The sequence below is a fragment of the Anarhichas minor genome, unplaced genomic scaffold (genome assembly GCF_050575085.1).
Source record: "Anarhichas minor isolate MPS153535 unplaced genomic scaffold, ASM5057508v1 ptg000002l, whole genome shotgun sequence".
Classification (NCBI taxonomy): domain Eukaryota; kingdom Metazoa; phylum Chordata; class Actinopteri; order Perciformes; family Anarhichadidae; genus Anarhichas; species Anarhichas minor.
The window spans coordinates 5,977,320-5,993,428 of NW_027466448.1; the positions used below are offsets into that span (position 1 = coordinate 5,977,320).

Here is a 16,109-nt window from a genome sequence, read left to right on the forward strand (position 1 = left end):
CATATTAATACATCTACATATTAATACATTTCACAGATGAGAAATTACATGTTAAGTCACATTTACTTGAAATTGAACTGTGACATTGTCCTCAAAGCAGTTTGGCAATTATCCAGGGCAGTCTTTAGCAGTGAAATAATTGAGTTGAGAGTTCCTATATTTGCTGTATTTGCATTAGTTCCTCCCTCATTATAAATGTATGCATGTCAAGCAAAATGGTACATCTAAATTGCCCATTAATGGCTATTGTCTGTCATCCTGAAATTAATGCATCGAAATAAATGGAAAGCAATTGCCACCTGGAGCGTCTAATGCGTCAACAATCTACAATGCTGTTCTTTGGATAAAATGAGGCAGTTATAAAGACTATGTCATTTGGTTTTTCAGATTGTTTTTTATAAAAAGCGACTCACAAAGGGAACAACTCACAAACTGAACAGATTTACACATCTCTTAAGGTAGAACGGAGCTCAAACATGTGGCTTCGGGCTTATTTCACATGATACGCTGGCCCATGAATGTATGCATTTATCAAAAGGGAAACTATCCCTGCCCAAAACCATAAAATGTGTTCCATAGAAGCATCAAAAGTAAGCAAACATTGTTGAGTATGCATAGTAAAATTAAAGACAAATGTGACAATGTTATAAATCCTCTTTTTATCAAGGTCTGTAACACTTTGCCAAATAAACTTTTGTTTATTGTATGACTTTTTTGTCCTACCTCTGGTGTGGCTGGGGACCCTCCGGCGGCCCGTGGATGAGCTGTGAATGACGTGCTGGTAGTGAGACATGTCTGTTGGCGTGTTGGGAACACGGAAACTGTCCTGGAACCTCTGCATCAAATCCTCCACTGACTCCGTGTTTGGGTCAATGGCTACGAAAAAGAGATCCAAAGTGAAAATGGCAGGCATGTCAGAAGGCTTTAAAGTGAAAATCATTTTGCAAATAGTGAGCAACACACAAGATATAGAAAAACAAATACACACACGGATGCATAAACGCAAACTCCCAAAAATAACTTTTTGTATTTTGTTTTTGTATTTGAAAGATGAGAGATTAGAGTATGACATGCATCATGAGTCACTACGCTGTCCCATTCACTGTATAAAAATAAGCAGATTTATAAAGCATCTATTTAGTTATTTTTTCTATTCCATTTTCTTCTTGTCTTTTATTGATTCCATCAATTCAATATTGCCTCAACGCTCCCCCTGATGGCTCAGTATGGATGAGTGACTTCAAAACAACTGGCTGTAAGGAGGGAGGGAGGGAGGGGGGGGGGGAGGGTAGTTTACCTTCAGTAGAAAATTGCCAAAGGAAAAGACAGGAAATTGGCAGACCTGTGACCTTGTCTGGCTAATTAATTTATGCCACCAAAGAGACTAATCATCAGTAGACAATATTGAGTCCGACACACACAAACAGATCAAAACATGTGGATATCGTGATATTCAACTCCCATCCATAAGCCTCTCTTAATAGGTACCGCTTTGTTTTAAAGGGTTTTTTGAAGCGTTCATTTAACTAAAGTGGGGAAGTAAATCTGTATACAGTAAGGTGTAGTGACTTGTCTGCACTGTATGGGGGCTACAAGTAGCATGTACTGAAAGTGTGTGGTTCGAAAACTGTGGCCCAAAGCAAACAACAGATGAAAAAAACCAGGTCTGTCCCCAAACTTAGTAGAAGTATACCCATCTCCAAAGAACGGGGCCATTTATCACCCGAACCACCACTATCCCCACCTATCATCAACATCTTTTGATCCGTCAGTCTTGCTCTGAGGTGTACTCTATAAATGAATAATGGTGATGTGTTGCTCCCAGTGGATGCTCATCGTGCATCCCAATGAGCGTGCGAGAGCAGAGCGGGATGGAGATGAAGAGGACGAGGGTGAAAGTGAAGAGGCAGGAGTATATTCACATTGTTTTTGATATTATAAATGGAAAGCTAACAGTAACAGAGGCATTACAGTGCGCTTCAGAACAAATATCCTAGCAATGATACATAGTTCTTGGGAATAATTTGTGGTTCGCTCACTCTATAATGGTGATGTCGAACAGGGAACTGCTGTAGGCATGACTGCGGTAATAGGCTCAGGTAACCAGGTGCAAGAGATTATGCAAAGTGACCATGACCTCATTTGAGAGACAGATGTTGGCTTCTGCCCTCTGGTCAAAGATGTTTTTGCATCAATTAATATTAATGAAATACTTAAAAGATGTTTGGTCCTTGAATATACCTCCAACAAAAGGGCAAATCCTGATCTCTTTTCTTTAAACCATCATATCCTCAGTCCGAGACTTGGCTTTAAAAACAAAACCACCCAGATGTATATTTTAGTTCTTCTGTTAGGTTGTTGTTTGTCATCCATTTATCCTCGAATGTAAAGAAAACAACAGCAGAGCTTATGCAGCACGCTAACACACAATCTTCAATTAGCAGTGAACAGAACACATGGTAAATAGGCATTTTGGTCATTGTTAATGTTGTATTTGGATAAAATACCTACTGTAATATATCTAGTGTACATGAGTTGTTGACTAGGAGCCCAGCCTCTGGCCAGAGGTGTCTCATCGAAACACCTATTAATACATGATGGAAGAGGGAGTCAGGAAGCCGAACAATGTTGTTATTTAATTGTTTTCTCTCGACATCTAGACTTCTCCACAGCCAACGGGCTGGATATGTACTTTCTGGAGATATTTCCATTATAACAGTGTGTTACATTTTTTGAATGGCAGTGTTATCACTATTCAAGGTGCCCTGAAGACAGACAAAATGCTTAATGGGAGTCAAGCACACTCAAGCAGCTGATTCAATGGTTTATTGAGCAAGTGAGCATCAACTCTGCAAACCACTACAATCAATCGTGTACCGAATGCAGTGCAATGAAAACAGCAGGTAGCTTAGGATGATAATTGCTGCAAGTTTGAGTGAGTTTTGAGAGCAAGATCAAACATATTTGAGATAGCTATATGCGAGTATGTCAGCAATGGTGAAACTTTACTATTGCACCTGCTTATTCTTAAGCACAATGTTGAAAAGTTAAGACATAGGCTTAGATTAAACATCCAACAGTTAGTAACTGACGTATGTATTCACACAGAATCTGACACTACTACTGTACCAATCTGATGTAGGGACTGTATAACCTAATGACATCTTAACTCCACCCACACAAACACGCTTTACGCCTCTGGCCTGATGTGGTATCGTGGCTGGTGGGATCCCATCGAAAAAGTTGACTTTGTATTAGTGTGCTTTTTGCGCATTTGACTAACTGCCACTGCCGATACATCCCATTGCTGCTAAGTGCTTAAAATTCAGTGTAAGCTGTGAGAGCGCAATCACTGGCCACCCTAGCCTCATTGATATGTTGCTCATTTAATAGCTCACCGCTTGCTGTGTCTAGCTTTTAATGATGATAACTGATTAATGTATTACCCAGCTGCCTTCAATCAATCATAAACTGCAAATATATCCAAAGTGTGTACTTTAAGCTAACTAACAGCTTTAATACACTAACATTTTGTTGTTGTTCTGAACACTGAAGTCAGTTGTACTTAGCATTGATAGTAAAAATGCAATAAATAACAACAAAGATTCGACTGAAAAAGAGAGAAGAAAAAAAAGCTGCACACTGGCTGCTGACGCAGCAACTATAGCTGTTGCCTCGGGCTATGTTGATGTAAACTGAAGCAAGTGTGCAACCAAAACTCGCCTGTGACTGGGATCTGCTTTGTGCTGAAGAAATGCTTTTGAACACATGACACGGATACTAAAACAAGAATTCCCTACATTTTCTGGCTCCCACTTGCAAAGGATTTCCCATCCTCACTGTTTTCTTCAAAACCAACCAAGCCCAAGTCAGTTCTTCACACCACTGTAAGATCCACATAAGTGCATGCTCCCACCACAACCCTCCCTCCTTTGAAACGGTTTGCTTTTACAAGTTAAATATGTATAAAGGACTGGTATGCATTACTTCGGTCATGAGACATTACATGTAGTTTGTGTCCCGTAATAAGCATTTGAAGCATATTTGGTGAATTAGAAAGAAATACAGTGTTGGGTTGTTTGTGCCCAGCTGCACTAGAAAATAATCCCAAATAGTTTGATCCCAGAAAATATCCTACATATTTTGACAACCGTGTTTGTTTCGGTCCATGGTATGGTATAATGTAAGATGGAGAATAACTCAAGGCCTTTATATTGGGGGTCAGGAAGCACTACCATTTATGGTAGTGCTTGGCTTATTCAGGTACTTGGAGTTAGCGAACAAACAACGAGAGTCAAAGCAGGTGGCACTTAAGCTTTGACCCGCCATGACTGAGGAGAGTGTGTGACAGCATGCTTGAGGTTAACTGCTTGCATACATATTTCATGGACTCCTGGAACTCTCCTCATCTCTCTTTCTTTGTTCCATTTTGGAGAAAGAAGAGATACTAGGCCAAGCAGAAGTGCCTCGAGCCACAGTCCCCTTGAAAATAATGCAATTTGTCTCTAAAGGTTGTCACGACCCTTTTTGCTGAAGTTTAGCCCATGTTTTTAACTTTGTCATTGCCATTAACACACACACATACACCTCAAATCTCAACCAACCTAAAATACAAAAACATCATGATGGAAATGTTCTTGCACCATCAAGTGCATAGTAATCCTGTAAAACTGACACAACGCTGACAGTTGTAAGTACGATATCGTAAGACATGCATTAGTCATGAACACAAGACACAAATATCTATTCGGAGTTTTTCTTCCTGTAGGTCTCTAACTATTTTTGCTGTTATTCTCTATTTCTCACATTTGTCAGAAGCAGCGACCGCTACCAGGATATATTATTCTGACATTTGTTTTTCCCCAGACCCCAAGTCCAAACTGGCTTCTCATTTTGAGTTCAATGTCAGCTAAAGCTCTGGTGGCTTTCTTTTCTCCTGCTCATCTCCCTTATCTGCAGTTGCTCCCTTATTGTGTGTTCACAGTGTCTCATAAGCAGTGGATGTCAACAGCACGCCGCCTCAGTCAACTTGTTCCTGGTGGTCTCATAGTTCCCAGCACGAAAAGATAACCCTACTCTACCTTGTGTTTGTTGGAGCGCACACTTGCTGTTGTTAATGCAGGCTTTTGTGAAAGCGTGTATCTAAGCATGCGTTTGTTTTTTGTGTATGTAAATGTACAGCTGTTAATATAAACTGGACTCCAATCCCCATTTTCATCTTTTGATGGACTTTACTGGAGTATAAAGAATTGTCATTAAACCAAACAAAAAAATGTCTCAGTGAAGAGAATTATACTATGTATACGTTGACATTGAATGTAAAGACCATGGTACAATGAACATCTGAGTAATAATAACAAGGTTGTTGAAGTATCCACTCCAAAACATACTCCAAACATAATACTACCCATCTGTTTTTCTAGCCTGCATGGTGAACAGAAGCACTGCCTTAGTCTGTTGGATTTCAAAATGACTTTCTATATTAGCATTACTGAGGTATATCCAGTAAATAAAACAGCACCTAACATTATTGGGCATTACTTTCACCTGTAAGCTTCTGGCAAGAGACCATTACAATTCTGACAGATTTGACAAGTGTTTGACATTGCCTCTTTAGTTTGATTGGTGAAAAAATATTTACTTGATAATGACAAGAAGCGGAGGCAGACACACAAAAACAAGAAAAAATGTTGTTGGCATGATGAAGCAAACATTGTCATAGTCTAGCTGAGGAGACGACAGCTGACAGATTTAGCAAAGATATTCCCCCAGTGCAATTCAATTTCCATGTACTCATTGGTTAGTAAAACTTACTGACACCACTATTGCTACTACTGCAGTTACTGCTCCACCTTCTACTGATACAATAACAAGAATACAACGAGAAGTGGATGGTATGATATAAATGATCACAATCAAGAGAGGAGGCATCAATGCATTGATGCACCTATACATGTCTTCCTTTGGAATATTCACTGGTAAAGCACCAATTTGCAGAAGCGTCTAAAAATATACTTCTGGGTATGTCGACACAAAATGGATATAATGATGCCCGTGTCTGATGCTTGTACCTTCACAAAAAAAATGATATTCAGCACCAGGAAGGGCAACAGTTGTTCTGTCAGCACAAATATACTTCAAAAAGCCAAAATGGACAAAACTAGGCTGGCTCCCACCAAATCGCTGATACAGCCTGTGGGAATTACTGTCTGTCAGAAACTGAAACCTTTGACCATGACTCTCTGATCATAAATAGTGCTTGACCCTTATTTCTCTTAGGCTCAAGAGGATATTTTACCTCTGCTGAAAGTCAGCGAGACACAAGGCAATATTTTCAGGCTCTTCAATATTGCCCTGTGCCCTAAGGCAGGTGGTGATACAGCTTGCAATGCGGCTTGGAAGATGGATTAGAGTGCTCTCAATCGTCACACAAATGGTAGTAGTAGTAGACTCTGTAAAGTCCATTCCATGTCAAGCCGCACCTCGTGCTAGACTGCCTGTTTTAGGGGACACAGTATTGGCCACGACCTTGAGGATTTTGCCTCAACCCTTACAATGGCCTAAGCCAAATGCAAAAATACAAAATGAAAAGAACATTGAATCTTTGTCATCATTCATTTTGTTTTGAAATAATAAAACAATTTGATCATTCATTGTAAGAAAATGTAAGTATTACCCCAGCCCTAGTAAGTGCCTTAACATATACTGTTTAATACAACACCTACCTAAAGCCAAGAACAACAAAATGTTAAATAAATAAAAAATGTTTGAACAATTAAGAGTCAGTTATGGGCTTTTCCTCTTCACAGCCATGCTGCCTGGCAGCCCAACAGCATTCATATACTGAGTAGCAGATGTAGCCACAAGGGAAATGGTGGGAAGATTTCTTAAGATCTTTGGACCCTGCAAACCCCTGCTGTTTTAATTTGGAGCCAATCTGCTGGAGGAAAAAGAAAGAGATCCCAATATATGAAATCCCTCTGTGATATATTAAATGTGGCATTGTTTCAATTCTAGCTTTCTGGGGAAGCTCTGACAGCACTGCTTCTGGAAGTGTGACAGGTACAGCAGAGGGGAGTGAGAGGTTAGACAGATACAAAGAAGACAAAAAAAGACAAGAGTCGGAACAGACAAGGGGTCCACAGATGAATGGAGAATGGCCGAGAAAGAAAGAGTGTGAGGAAGAGATGGGTAGACAATGGATGCCATGGGTGTTGAAGCAAAGGAGAAAGGAGATGATGTTGGGAATGAGATGCAAATAAAAGAGCCAGGAGGGATGAAGAGGAGGTAGAGCGGGCTAAGGAGCATGAGCTGAAAATAGGAGAAGGATAGGGAACAAATCATGGGTAGAAGAAAGTGATCACAGAGGGAAAAGAGCGACAATGGGCAAGAATGAGAGTCAACATACAGTACGAAGTAGAGACAATAAAATAAAACAGATTCATCATTTGAACATTTACTTTTTATCATGTGGCGTTGAATGAATTTCAATCCAAGGATAGGCGGATACAGTAGCACAATGGAAAGGAAATAAAAACTAAATCAGGAAGAGAACTTTAATCCCGAAATGTACGGAGATAAATATCAAAGGGACTAAATGCTGAAAGCATTGGCACAGTTATTAAAGGCATGAAGGAAGATATATGCACCAAAATGGGAGAAATGGCACGTTTGACAATTTCTCTTTCCAAACATCACAGGAAGAAAGGCCTGGGTGGAAATGCATTTTTATCCGATGGCGATTGCCAAGTTACTACAAAATGAAATGATATCGACAGTTGAAAACAGTTTAAGACATCTGGAGGACTTAGAAAAACAGAAGGAACAGACAGAAAGTCCCTCGCTCTGTAGGATTTGAACATGTACTGTCTCAAACCTGGTGATTCCCAGCCACTGGAAAAGCATGTAATGTCTCATATTTAGTTAGACACTTCTACTTTCTGCTAGCTTTTGCCTCCACTTGTATATTTAAGGCAGCTGCTGTTTGCAGAGGAGCAAGAATAAAGTGCTATCTATAGCTCGGCTCTTGCCATGGGCAAGAATAAAATATGGATGTGTCTCCCCATGCTGCGCCAGCTGAACATTGCAGGCCAAGCTCTGACCTCCATCTGCTCCAGACAGGCTGAAGCTCCTGACTGACAATCACAAATACACCCAGGTCACGAGGTTTAACAATGAAATCCTCGTACAAGACATTCATCCGTTGGGACAGTGGGGAAGACGGTGACTTACAAATATGGATGAATTATTCTGTAACTCTTTAATAAGTAACAATGACGAGCAGTCTATTCCTGGCTGGAAACAACTGGAAACACCTGCTTTGAAGTCTGTAGACAATGTTATGCACAATACGACGCCAAGGCATATTAGGGGATGAAAGTGATGTGTAAATGGTGAGAGCAACTTTCATATAAAACATTTTTTTTTATTATTTGCCATGAGTTTTCCACAGTGGAAAATAAAATGTGGGAGGCGTTATACACGAGGCCTGATTCCTTCAATCTGATATCTGAAATCAGCATTGGAGATAAATGGCTTTGTAACTGGTCAGGTACAATCTGAAAACATTGCACACAGACACTTTCCCAACACACATGCAGGCCTTTTATGTATGCTTAGTTACAGAAACAAAGACACAGAGAAGAATGTTATCTTCCACAGTGACGTCCTTTGACAATCAATCAACCACAACCGGGATGCATTGTTGACCATGCTTCAGATCGTATCGTAGAAAGCCAGGCAGAAACGCAGTTAACGACGCATCCTCTGGATGGTTGACCGGGTTTCATGTCCATTTTTTCTCTTAACTCTATAACCTGTCAAATAATGAGAACTGAAACTGAACCTTGGTTGTTTTCTCGAGCTCCTTTTCCATGAGCAGCACCAAGATTGTTTTCATGTGTACGTCATGGTAGGGTATGATAATCCTTATACACATAAACTTTGGTGAGTCACCCTCCTCACACATTTCCCAGAGCGCACTCTGACCTAATGGGCTCTGCTCAGATGGCAAAAAAAAAAAATTCAGCTGTGCCCTGGGGAACCCCTCAGATTGCAGCTGACAAAAATGGCAGGTATTTAGCCCATTTATTTCCCATTTCCGAAGCAAATTCTTTCAGTGTTTCATTGGAATGCTCTACTAGTCTATTCGATTGGGAAAGGTAAGAAGGGGTGCTCTCCCCTTGGAGCTTTGATGAGTGTAAAACCCATAAAATGTGGTTCTGGTCAGTATTTGATTCTATACCCGACTGAAAACACTGAGCATGATGGCAGCAAATTGCTTAACTGTTACCTTACTCAAAGAGAAGGCTTCCACATAATTTGTGGCTTATAGCAATTTGCGTGAAAACACCGGATTGTGACAATCCCCCGCCTTTCTTCCATCTCTCTCCAAGTGCAGCTGTATGGGAGCGCTTGAACATCTTAGCCAAGGACTGAGTCGACAAGTGGGATAGGTTCATGCGTGAAAGCCATCCTCCACAGCACATTGCTTCTCCCTCCTGTCTGCTGGGGCTCTGTGGGAGGCATCCTTTGATCTGGCTTAACTTCTGACGCCACATGTAAAGATTGGTTAAGTGGTGACGCATTTATGATCATCCGACATATACTTTTGTTTTTTCAATTCGTTGTGCATTGTTTTAGGCTAACGCGTAAATACTTGGCATACATCAGATCCAGGCTAGCAGCATCACATGAAGGAGTGGTGTTGTCAAGCTAAACAACAGGGCTGTACCCAAAATCTACAATTTTTGGGCCACTGTTTTAACCTTCACAATAAAAGCCATGCCACATACACTGGAAAACTGCCTCCTAGAGGGAACTTAAAGTAACTCACAGCCTGCACTAAGCAACTCTTCAAAATAGCTTACACAACCAATGTGTTTATGGTTGAATTGTTTACAAAAGCCTGACATTCTTCATAGATCTAGCCTCTTAAAATGTGTGTGTTTAGCCAGTGTGCAACACATGGAGGGCATGGGGTATCCCCCTGACATAGGACACACTGTGATTAGCATCACTCCCAAATGCACCTTGGATGTTCTTATAAGTATTGTGGATACTGTCAGTCAGTCAGTTTCCTGTACTCTATTCTTTTTTTTCTGGCTTTTGGAGATTTTGGAGGTAATGAGTTTGACCTAGGATGTAGAATTAAAATATATTGTGACTCTTCTAAGTTCTGACTGCGCAATGTGACTCTAATGAATGTCTTTATAGTAAAACTAGATTAAACTTTTGACAGATTCCAAAGAGAACAATAACTATTAAAAAAAAATATATATATATTTCCAGATCTTGCTACGGTGTTACTGGGAACATTTCCGGCAATGTAGAAGCAGAAATGAAGCAGAAAAGACATTATGCAAATATAATTACGTTAGGGTGCCAATTTATCACACACGAGATAATTCATCACACCCAGAAACAATTCAGTTAATTTAACACGCTGCAAGCAACAGTATTTTTCAGACAATTAAGTATTGACCAAAGGCCAGCTGAGGAGAACAGCTACAGTTTGGATTCTACCCTGAACAACCCCAAAAAATGGAAGGCTGGCTTGGCAATAATAGGCACACATACAGTATATTCAACCTGTAAATATACATGTTTTATTTTTTCAGTTTTATGATGGTATTATTTGATTTGTTAAAATCAACTGTAGATTCAAATGTCAGTTTGCTTTTTATTCCTCCTGTTTTAGTCTGAATCATTTTGGGGTCCAAGCATGGTGGTCCCTATTAATCTACTTTTAATGTTTCACCATGTCTTTAAACAGTGTGAATAAGCAGAATAATAATTTGAATGAACTCTTTTGAAAAACAAGGAGCACAGGACCAGTGAGTGATATATTGACCATTGCATGTGGGTGAGCAGCCAACACCATCATTTCAAAAACAGCCTCATAAAGATGGCTCACGAGTTGGCGATCGACCCACATAATATTGATCTTGCGTGGCCTTGGTGCATACAAACTCATTTCTACTGGCATGCCTGGTTTTTCTCCGACTCTGACAAAAGCCTCACGTTAGATCGGAATACTAAGAATTCAGTTCTTAATGAGTCACCATACCTGGACTTTTTATTTGTCCCTCTTTATTTCATTCTAGCCTTTTCTGCTGCAAATCATCTCATCAGCTGCTGTGCTGTGCATAGAGGGGTTTACTCATTGTGCTCCTTTGAAACTTCCTGACAAACACAACTCACTAGAGATTGCCGAGGCCATGATTGATGAAACTGGCACCGTCTGTTGTGGGTACAGGCCAGAATTGTATGATAAACTGCTGAAAAACACCACATTAATTGGATTTATTAGCCGAGTTTAATCTGTAGGAAAACATTCTGACGTACAGCCTACATGCTCGATCTCGATCATGCAGCGTTGTTTGTGCACACTCGTACATATGCTGCGCGTGTGTATCTTTAAATCGTCTTATTGCCCTCATTGGCAACACACAACTTAAATGCTTTCCGCAGATGGGCCAAAAGGAAGAGTGGGAAGTCTTTGTAATTAACTCCCCTCTATTTATCATGGGGAAGGATGACAAGCTTGATTCAGTATTAATCAAAACATTACCCTGAGCTAGCTTGAGTGCGCCAAGCTGGCAGCCATTTCTCATCAATGATGTCACATTAGCGATCTGAAGCTTGACACTGGATTATTACTCTCCAGTCTTGAGTTCAATTAGAGCTCAGTAAACACTCGATAAGCTTGGTAACGACAGTGGTCTTGGGGATGATATAACAATCTTCTTTCTTTTTTTAATCTACTTCTTAACTTCTTTCAATTCACGTAGTCAACTTTCTTTTTTTATCTTTCACTGTAGCTATGTCTGCAAAGACACACAGAGCTAGGTCATTTGATAATTCCTCTCGGCTATGTCCTTATTCTCCCCAAAGACACTGAGGAAGTCCTGGATACCACTGACATCTTTGCTCTGCTTTTGTTGTTTAACAGAATTTAGGCAAAGTTACAGAAGTCGTTCCCTCCCCTGCTCCTTAGTTGTAGAAAACTATGCAGACTCACTGTAGTTGTTGGAGTCAGAAGGGAAATGTGTGCTTTCTGTTCAGCTTGTGTCGAGTGGCTCCACAGAGGGAGGGGAAACCCACTGTAATCGCATGGGATCTTTGTCAAACTGCATTTCTCTCTTTTGTCTATTTTTGAAGCAATATTTAGTTGCACGTTTTCTCCCTCAAGGTTGTAAAATCTAAGCATCTTACAGCAGATTCTCAGTGGGTTATATGTGGGGCTCTAGGCGTCATCAGTGTTTACAACATAAAATAAATACTCAGTAATTGCATTCAGAGGTCTTTACAAATCATTTTACTGAAAGGAATATGACGCACAACAGGAACGTCTTTTGGGATATTGAAATGCTTAACTAGAGCAGAAATTCTTAATTTACTAGCCATGCTTTTTTCATTAGCTACAGTATGCCCCTAAAGCCTTTTTACAGCAACCCTTGTGCTTTCAAAGGAACAATCATAATGCTGCAATATAATCTATGGCCATTTGTTGGATCAGTTAGTTCAACTCATCAGTTATATCTATTCAGGGGGGAATAAGCAGTTATCACTTAATGCTTTGACCAACTAATTTGTACATATTAAAAGTCTAATACTTAATTACCAGTGTTGCACTTGACTGCTGGAGATAGCTTAGCTTAAGACTCTTCAGAAGTTAAATTTAAAAATGTTATACTATTATATATTTCATATAATACGTGTGGTTCTCAACCCACCGAGATCGACGAGCACCAGGTAGTACAAGCTTTATCTTTATTTATTAATATTAATACGTTGAGTAAAAGGCAGCTATTCTACAAAGTTCTCACGTAGAGCTTTAAGTTAATGTTGTTTTTCCAGTTAGTGCGTTCAATCAGAGGGTAATGTGGCCTTGATTGTTGTCTTTATCACTATCAAATAAGTGAGAAACACTCGTGTCAGCAGGAGAAGAAAAGCATTCGTGTCAGTAGTCAGAGATGAACTCGACACCTCGCCTTAGAATGTGTCAGACAGAGCTGACGAGAGTCCCTCTACGTGGGAATTGGATGGATTGCTCTTTATTAATGTGAGAACCAGTTCAATGGCCCCAGCCAAGACACCCTTATCACAGTGTTGGCAGAGCTGTGGTGTGCTGGGCCAATCACGTTTTAAGTAGTTGTGCAACTGTTCTATGCACTATTGTATTTGGCTTCGCAGTGAAACAATACTATTTTTAGAATCAAGATGTTTCAGCTCAGTACTTCACACTTTTAAACATTACATTAACACACAGTTTATAAACCCACAGACTTAACAAAAACATGAAATTAGCTATTAATACCCAATATATAAACCATTCACATGGTGCAGCCAGCCCCCAATGAAAGAATGAGGTGATGTGTGCTTTTACAGTCGACAGTGATGAACTACAACAAAGTCTCTCTTTTTTTTCCCTCCAGACAGACATGTTGAGTTTGAGGCCTGGGGCCATTTAACCCCACAGAGAGGATGCGTTGTCTATCTAGAATAAGGCAATAGCAGCATTAGTTGTATATCACCATCTGCCCTTAGATCTGGTCCCCGCCGCTGTGATTTGGTCTGTGATTTCTGGGACAAGAGACACGGTTACATTTCTTACATTTTTGTGTCAAAATCAGTTTTCAGTGAAGTGAGAATTCCGTGCAGTTCTAAACTATGTACAGTTGTATAAATCAAATTTGTACAGCTCATCTAGGAGATCCTGGAGACTCTAGAGCATATGAACCAAACGTTGTACAAATATGCATGTAAAAGCTCAACATCATGAATTTTCAGTGAAGAATTGCCTTCGGCAAATATCCATCGAACTCTGTTTCCAGGATTTTATTGAAGGAAATAAATAACGGAAGTTGACTAGTAAGTGGGCCATGTGACCAAATGCTTTACTTGATCATTGCTCACGATGGAGTATTTTGTTATTTGCGGTGGTGGTTGTGGCTCGCAAAACACTATAATAGCAATATGACCCCAATATTTGTGAGTGTACAAACCAGAAATGACATTTGTACTATCTGAAAACGGGAGCATGATCTCTGGAGGTAATTACTATATTCTCAGTTTATTAAGCTAACATTAAGGATACATTTATCAGAGTCTGCAAGGACATAAAGAATCTCTCTATAAAATGTTTTTACAGTGGCAGTACAGAAGGAAATAAAATACTACCGGTCCTCTCTATGTTATATTCTCTGCATATTCAGTGTTTACTCTTTTTCTTACCTATAATGTTGCCACACCCATAGGAGAGGCAACGCAAGAACAACAATGTGCCAACAGTTGCTGTGAGAGGTGCAGTGTCATATTCGGGCATACACAAATACATTACTCTAGTTTTCTAAAATACTAGGCATGCTATCAAACTTTAGTCAGACGGCGAACGCAACAATTATAAACTAAAAGTGTTTTCTCCGTACAGCAGCAGAGTCGTACTACAGAGTAGCACGAGTCAGATCTCAGTCACCAGGTGATGAGAGTAAGGAAAGTTGACCGACAAGACGATGGGGGAAGAGTTGGTGTTTAAGTGAAAAGCAAAAGTACTTTCTGGGCAATATTTCGAACCTAATGCTACCAAGGTACCTGCTAATAGGGCAGCCTGCCAATGTCAATTACTTTGTGCTAAAGTCCAATAGGAAACATTGCTTGTAAGTAGGACTCCACGCACATGATATGTATAATTTGCTTCACGTGTAGGTTGGCGGCAGAAGACGCAGCTTACTGCTGTGCACTGTAAGCTGAGAGCGAGAGGTATCCGTGACGATGGCAGTCTGACGCTGATAAGCGGTCCCTGAGCTCTCATCACAGAACATGATATTCAGCGTGCCGCTAAGGTTTTTTCTGCACCTGATTTACACTTTCCACGCTGCCCAAATGCATTCCCAAAGCCATGGGAATTGCTGAATAATGAAATTGACAGGCCTCATTTGTTTGGTTGTCTGTTTTCACAAAAGCCAATGCCATGCGCAACCCTGTGAGGCATAGCCATAATCCCTGGGGATAATACAATTGAGTTCAGTTGAAAGGGGTTATCTGTCAGCAAGGACAGACAGATAAAGGATGACTGGTATTTGGAGACTTTTCGGATGCTGAGCAGCGTAGAACAGGTGGGACAGGAGTTAATCGGCCCTGTATTCAAATGTCGCCGCTTTATGCAAGAGGTACAGATGGGAAGGAAGAGGCATCAAATTAAATGGTTTGTGTGATTATCTTTTGGAATTTTTTTTCAAGAGCTGTATTTGAGTTTTTTTTTAAAAATCATCATAATCTGATTTGTCACAAAACTTGCCACATTTATACACAGTAAGTGTCCTAGTGTGATGTAATGCACTTTATATTGCCCACATAACATATAATCTGACCCTGGATTCTTATGTTACACACGGCGTCTCTCTCGGTTAAATTCTGTGTCTCAAAATGAATAAAAGTACATTTTGTCTTAGTGCTTACAACCAGTTTGCTTGGTTCTCTTCTCAGAGCCATTCGGGGATAACTGTCACCTTTTTGTTCTCTTGTAATAATGGCATCATTTGGTGATTAGCCCAGGAGACAGGCTCATATTGCATGAGCCTTGACTTCTCTAACCTCTGCCTCACTTCTCTTTTCCCAGTGGCTATCCCAACATTCCGGCTTTACACTTGGGAACAGAGCAGAAATTAACCTCTATCCCCTTCACCTTGTAGCATCATTTTCTGTTTCATTTTTAAATAAGGGCTGAACATACGATATTCAAGCCTTAAGGTTTTATCGTGGTTGAAATGCAAATTACATTTTTTTTGAATCATTTTCAGGGACTATGGCTATGTTAACTTAAGGGTTGTTTGAAAATGAAAATAATAGTAATAATTAAAAAAAAGTTACACTTTTTTTAAATTTATTTTACATGTTGTTATCCTCCATCCAAATATTGTCAATAATGTTAAACTACAAACATAATCATCTTTCTCGGTTGTTGAGCTATAAGTCACTACTTTCTTTCAGTATCTCAAACACGGATCAGCATTGTGCCAAAATACAATATTTTGTGGTTATCCTTTTTAGCCTATTTTCAGAAAGGAAGCACCCAAGTCAGACGTAAAAAAAAAAGCTTGTGTGAA

At 39.9% G+C, this 16,109-nt stretch overlaps 1 protein-coding gene across 1 annotated transcript in view; it reads right to left on the reverse strand.

Moving 5' to 3' along the window:
- The window catches only part of astn2 (astrotactin 2), a 214,188-nt gene that overhangs the window by 136,520 nt on the left and 61,559 nt on the right, over nt 1–16,109 (reverse strand). Inside the window, exon 4 of the mRNA XM_076086837.1 lies at nt 724–876. Coding sequence (XP_075942952.1) covers nt 724–876 — 153 coding nt within the window. The remainder of the gene's footprint in view (nt 1–723; nt 877–16,109) is intronic.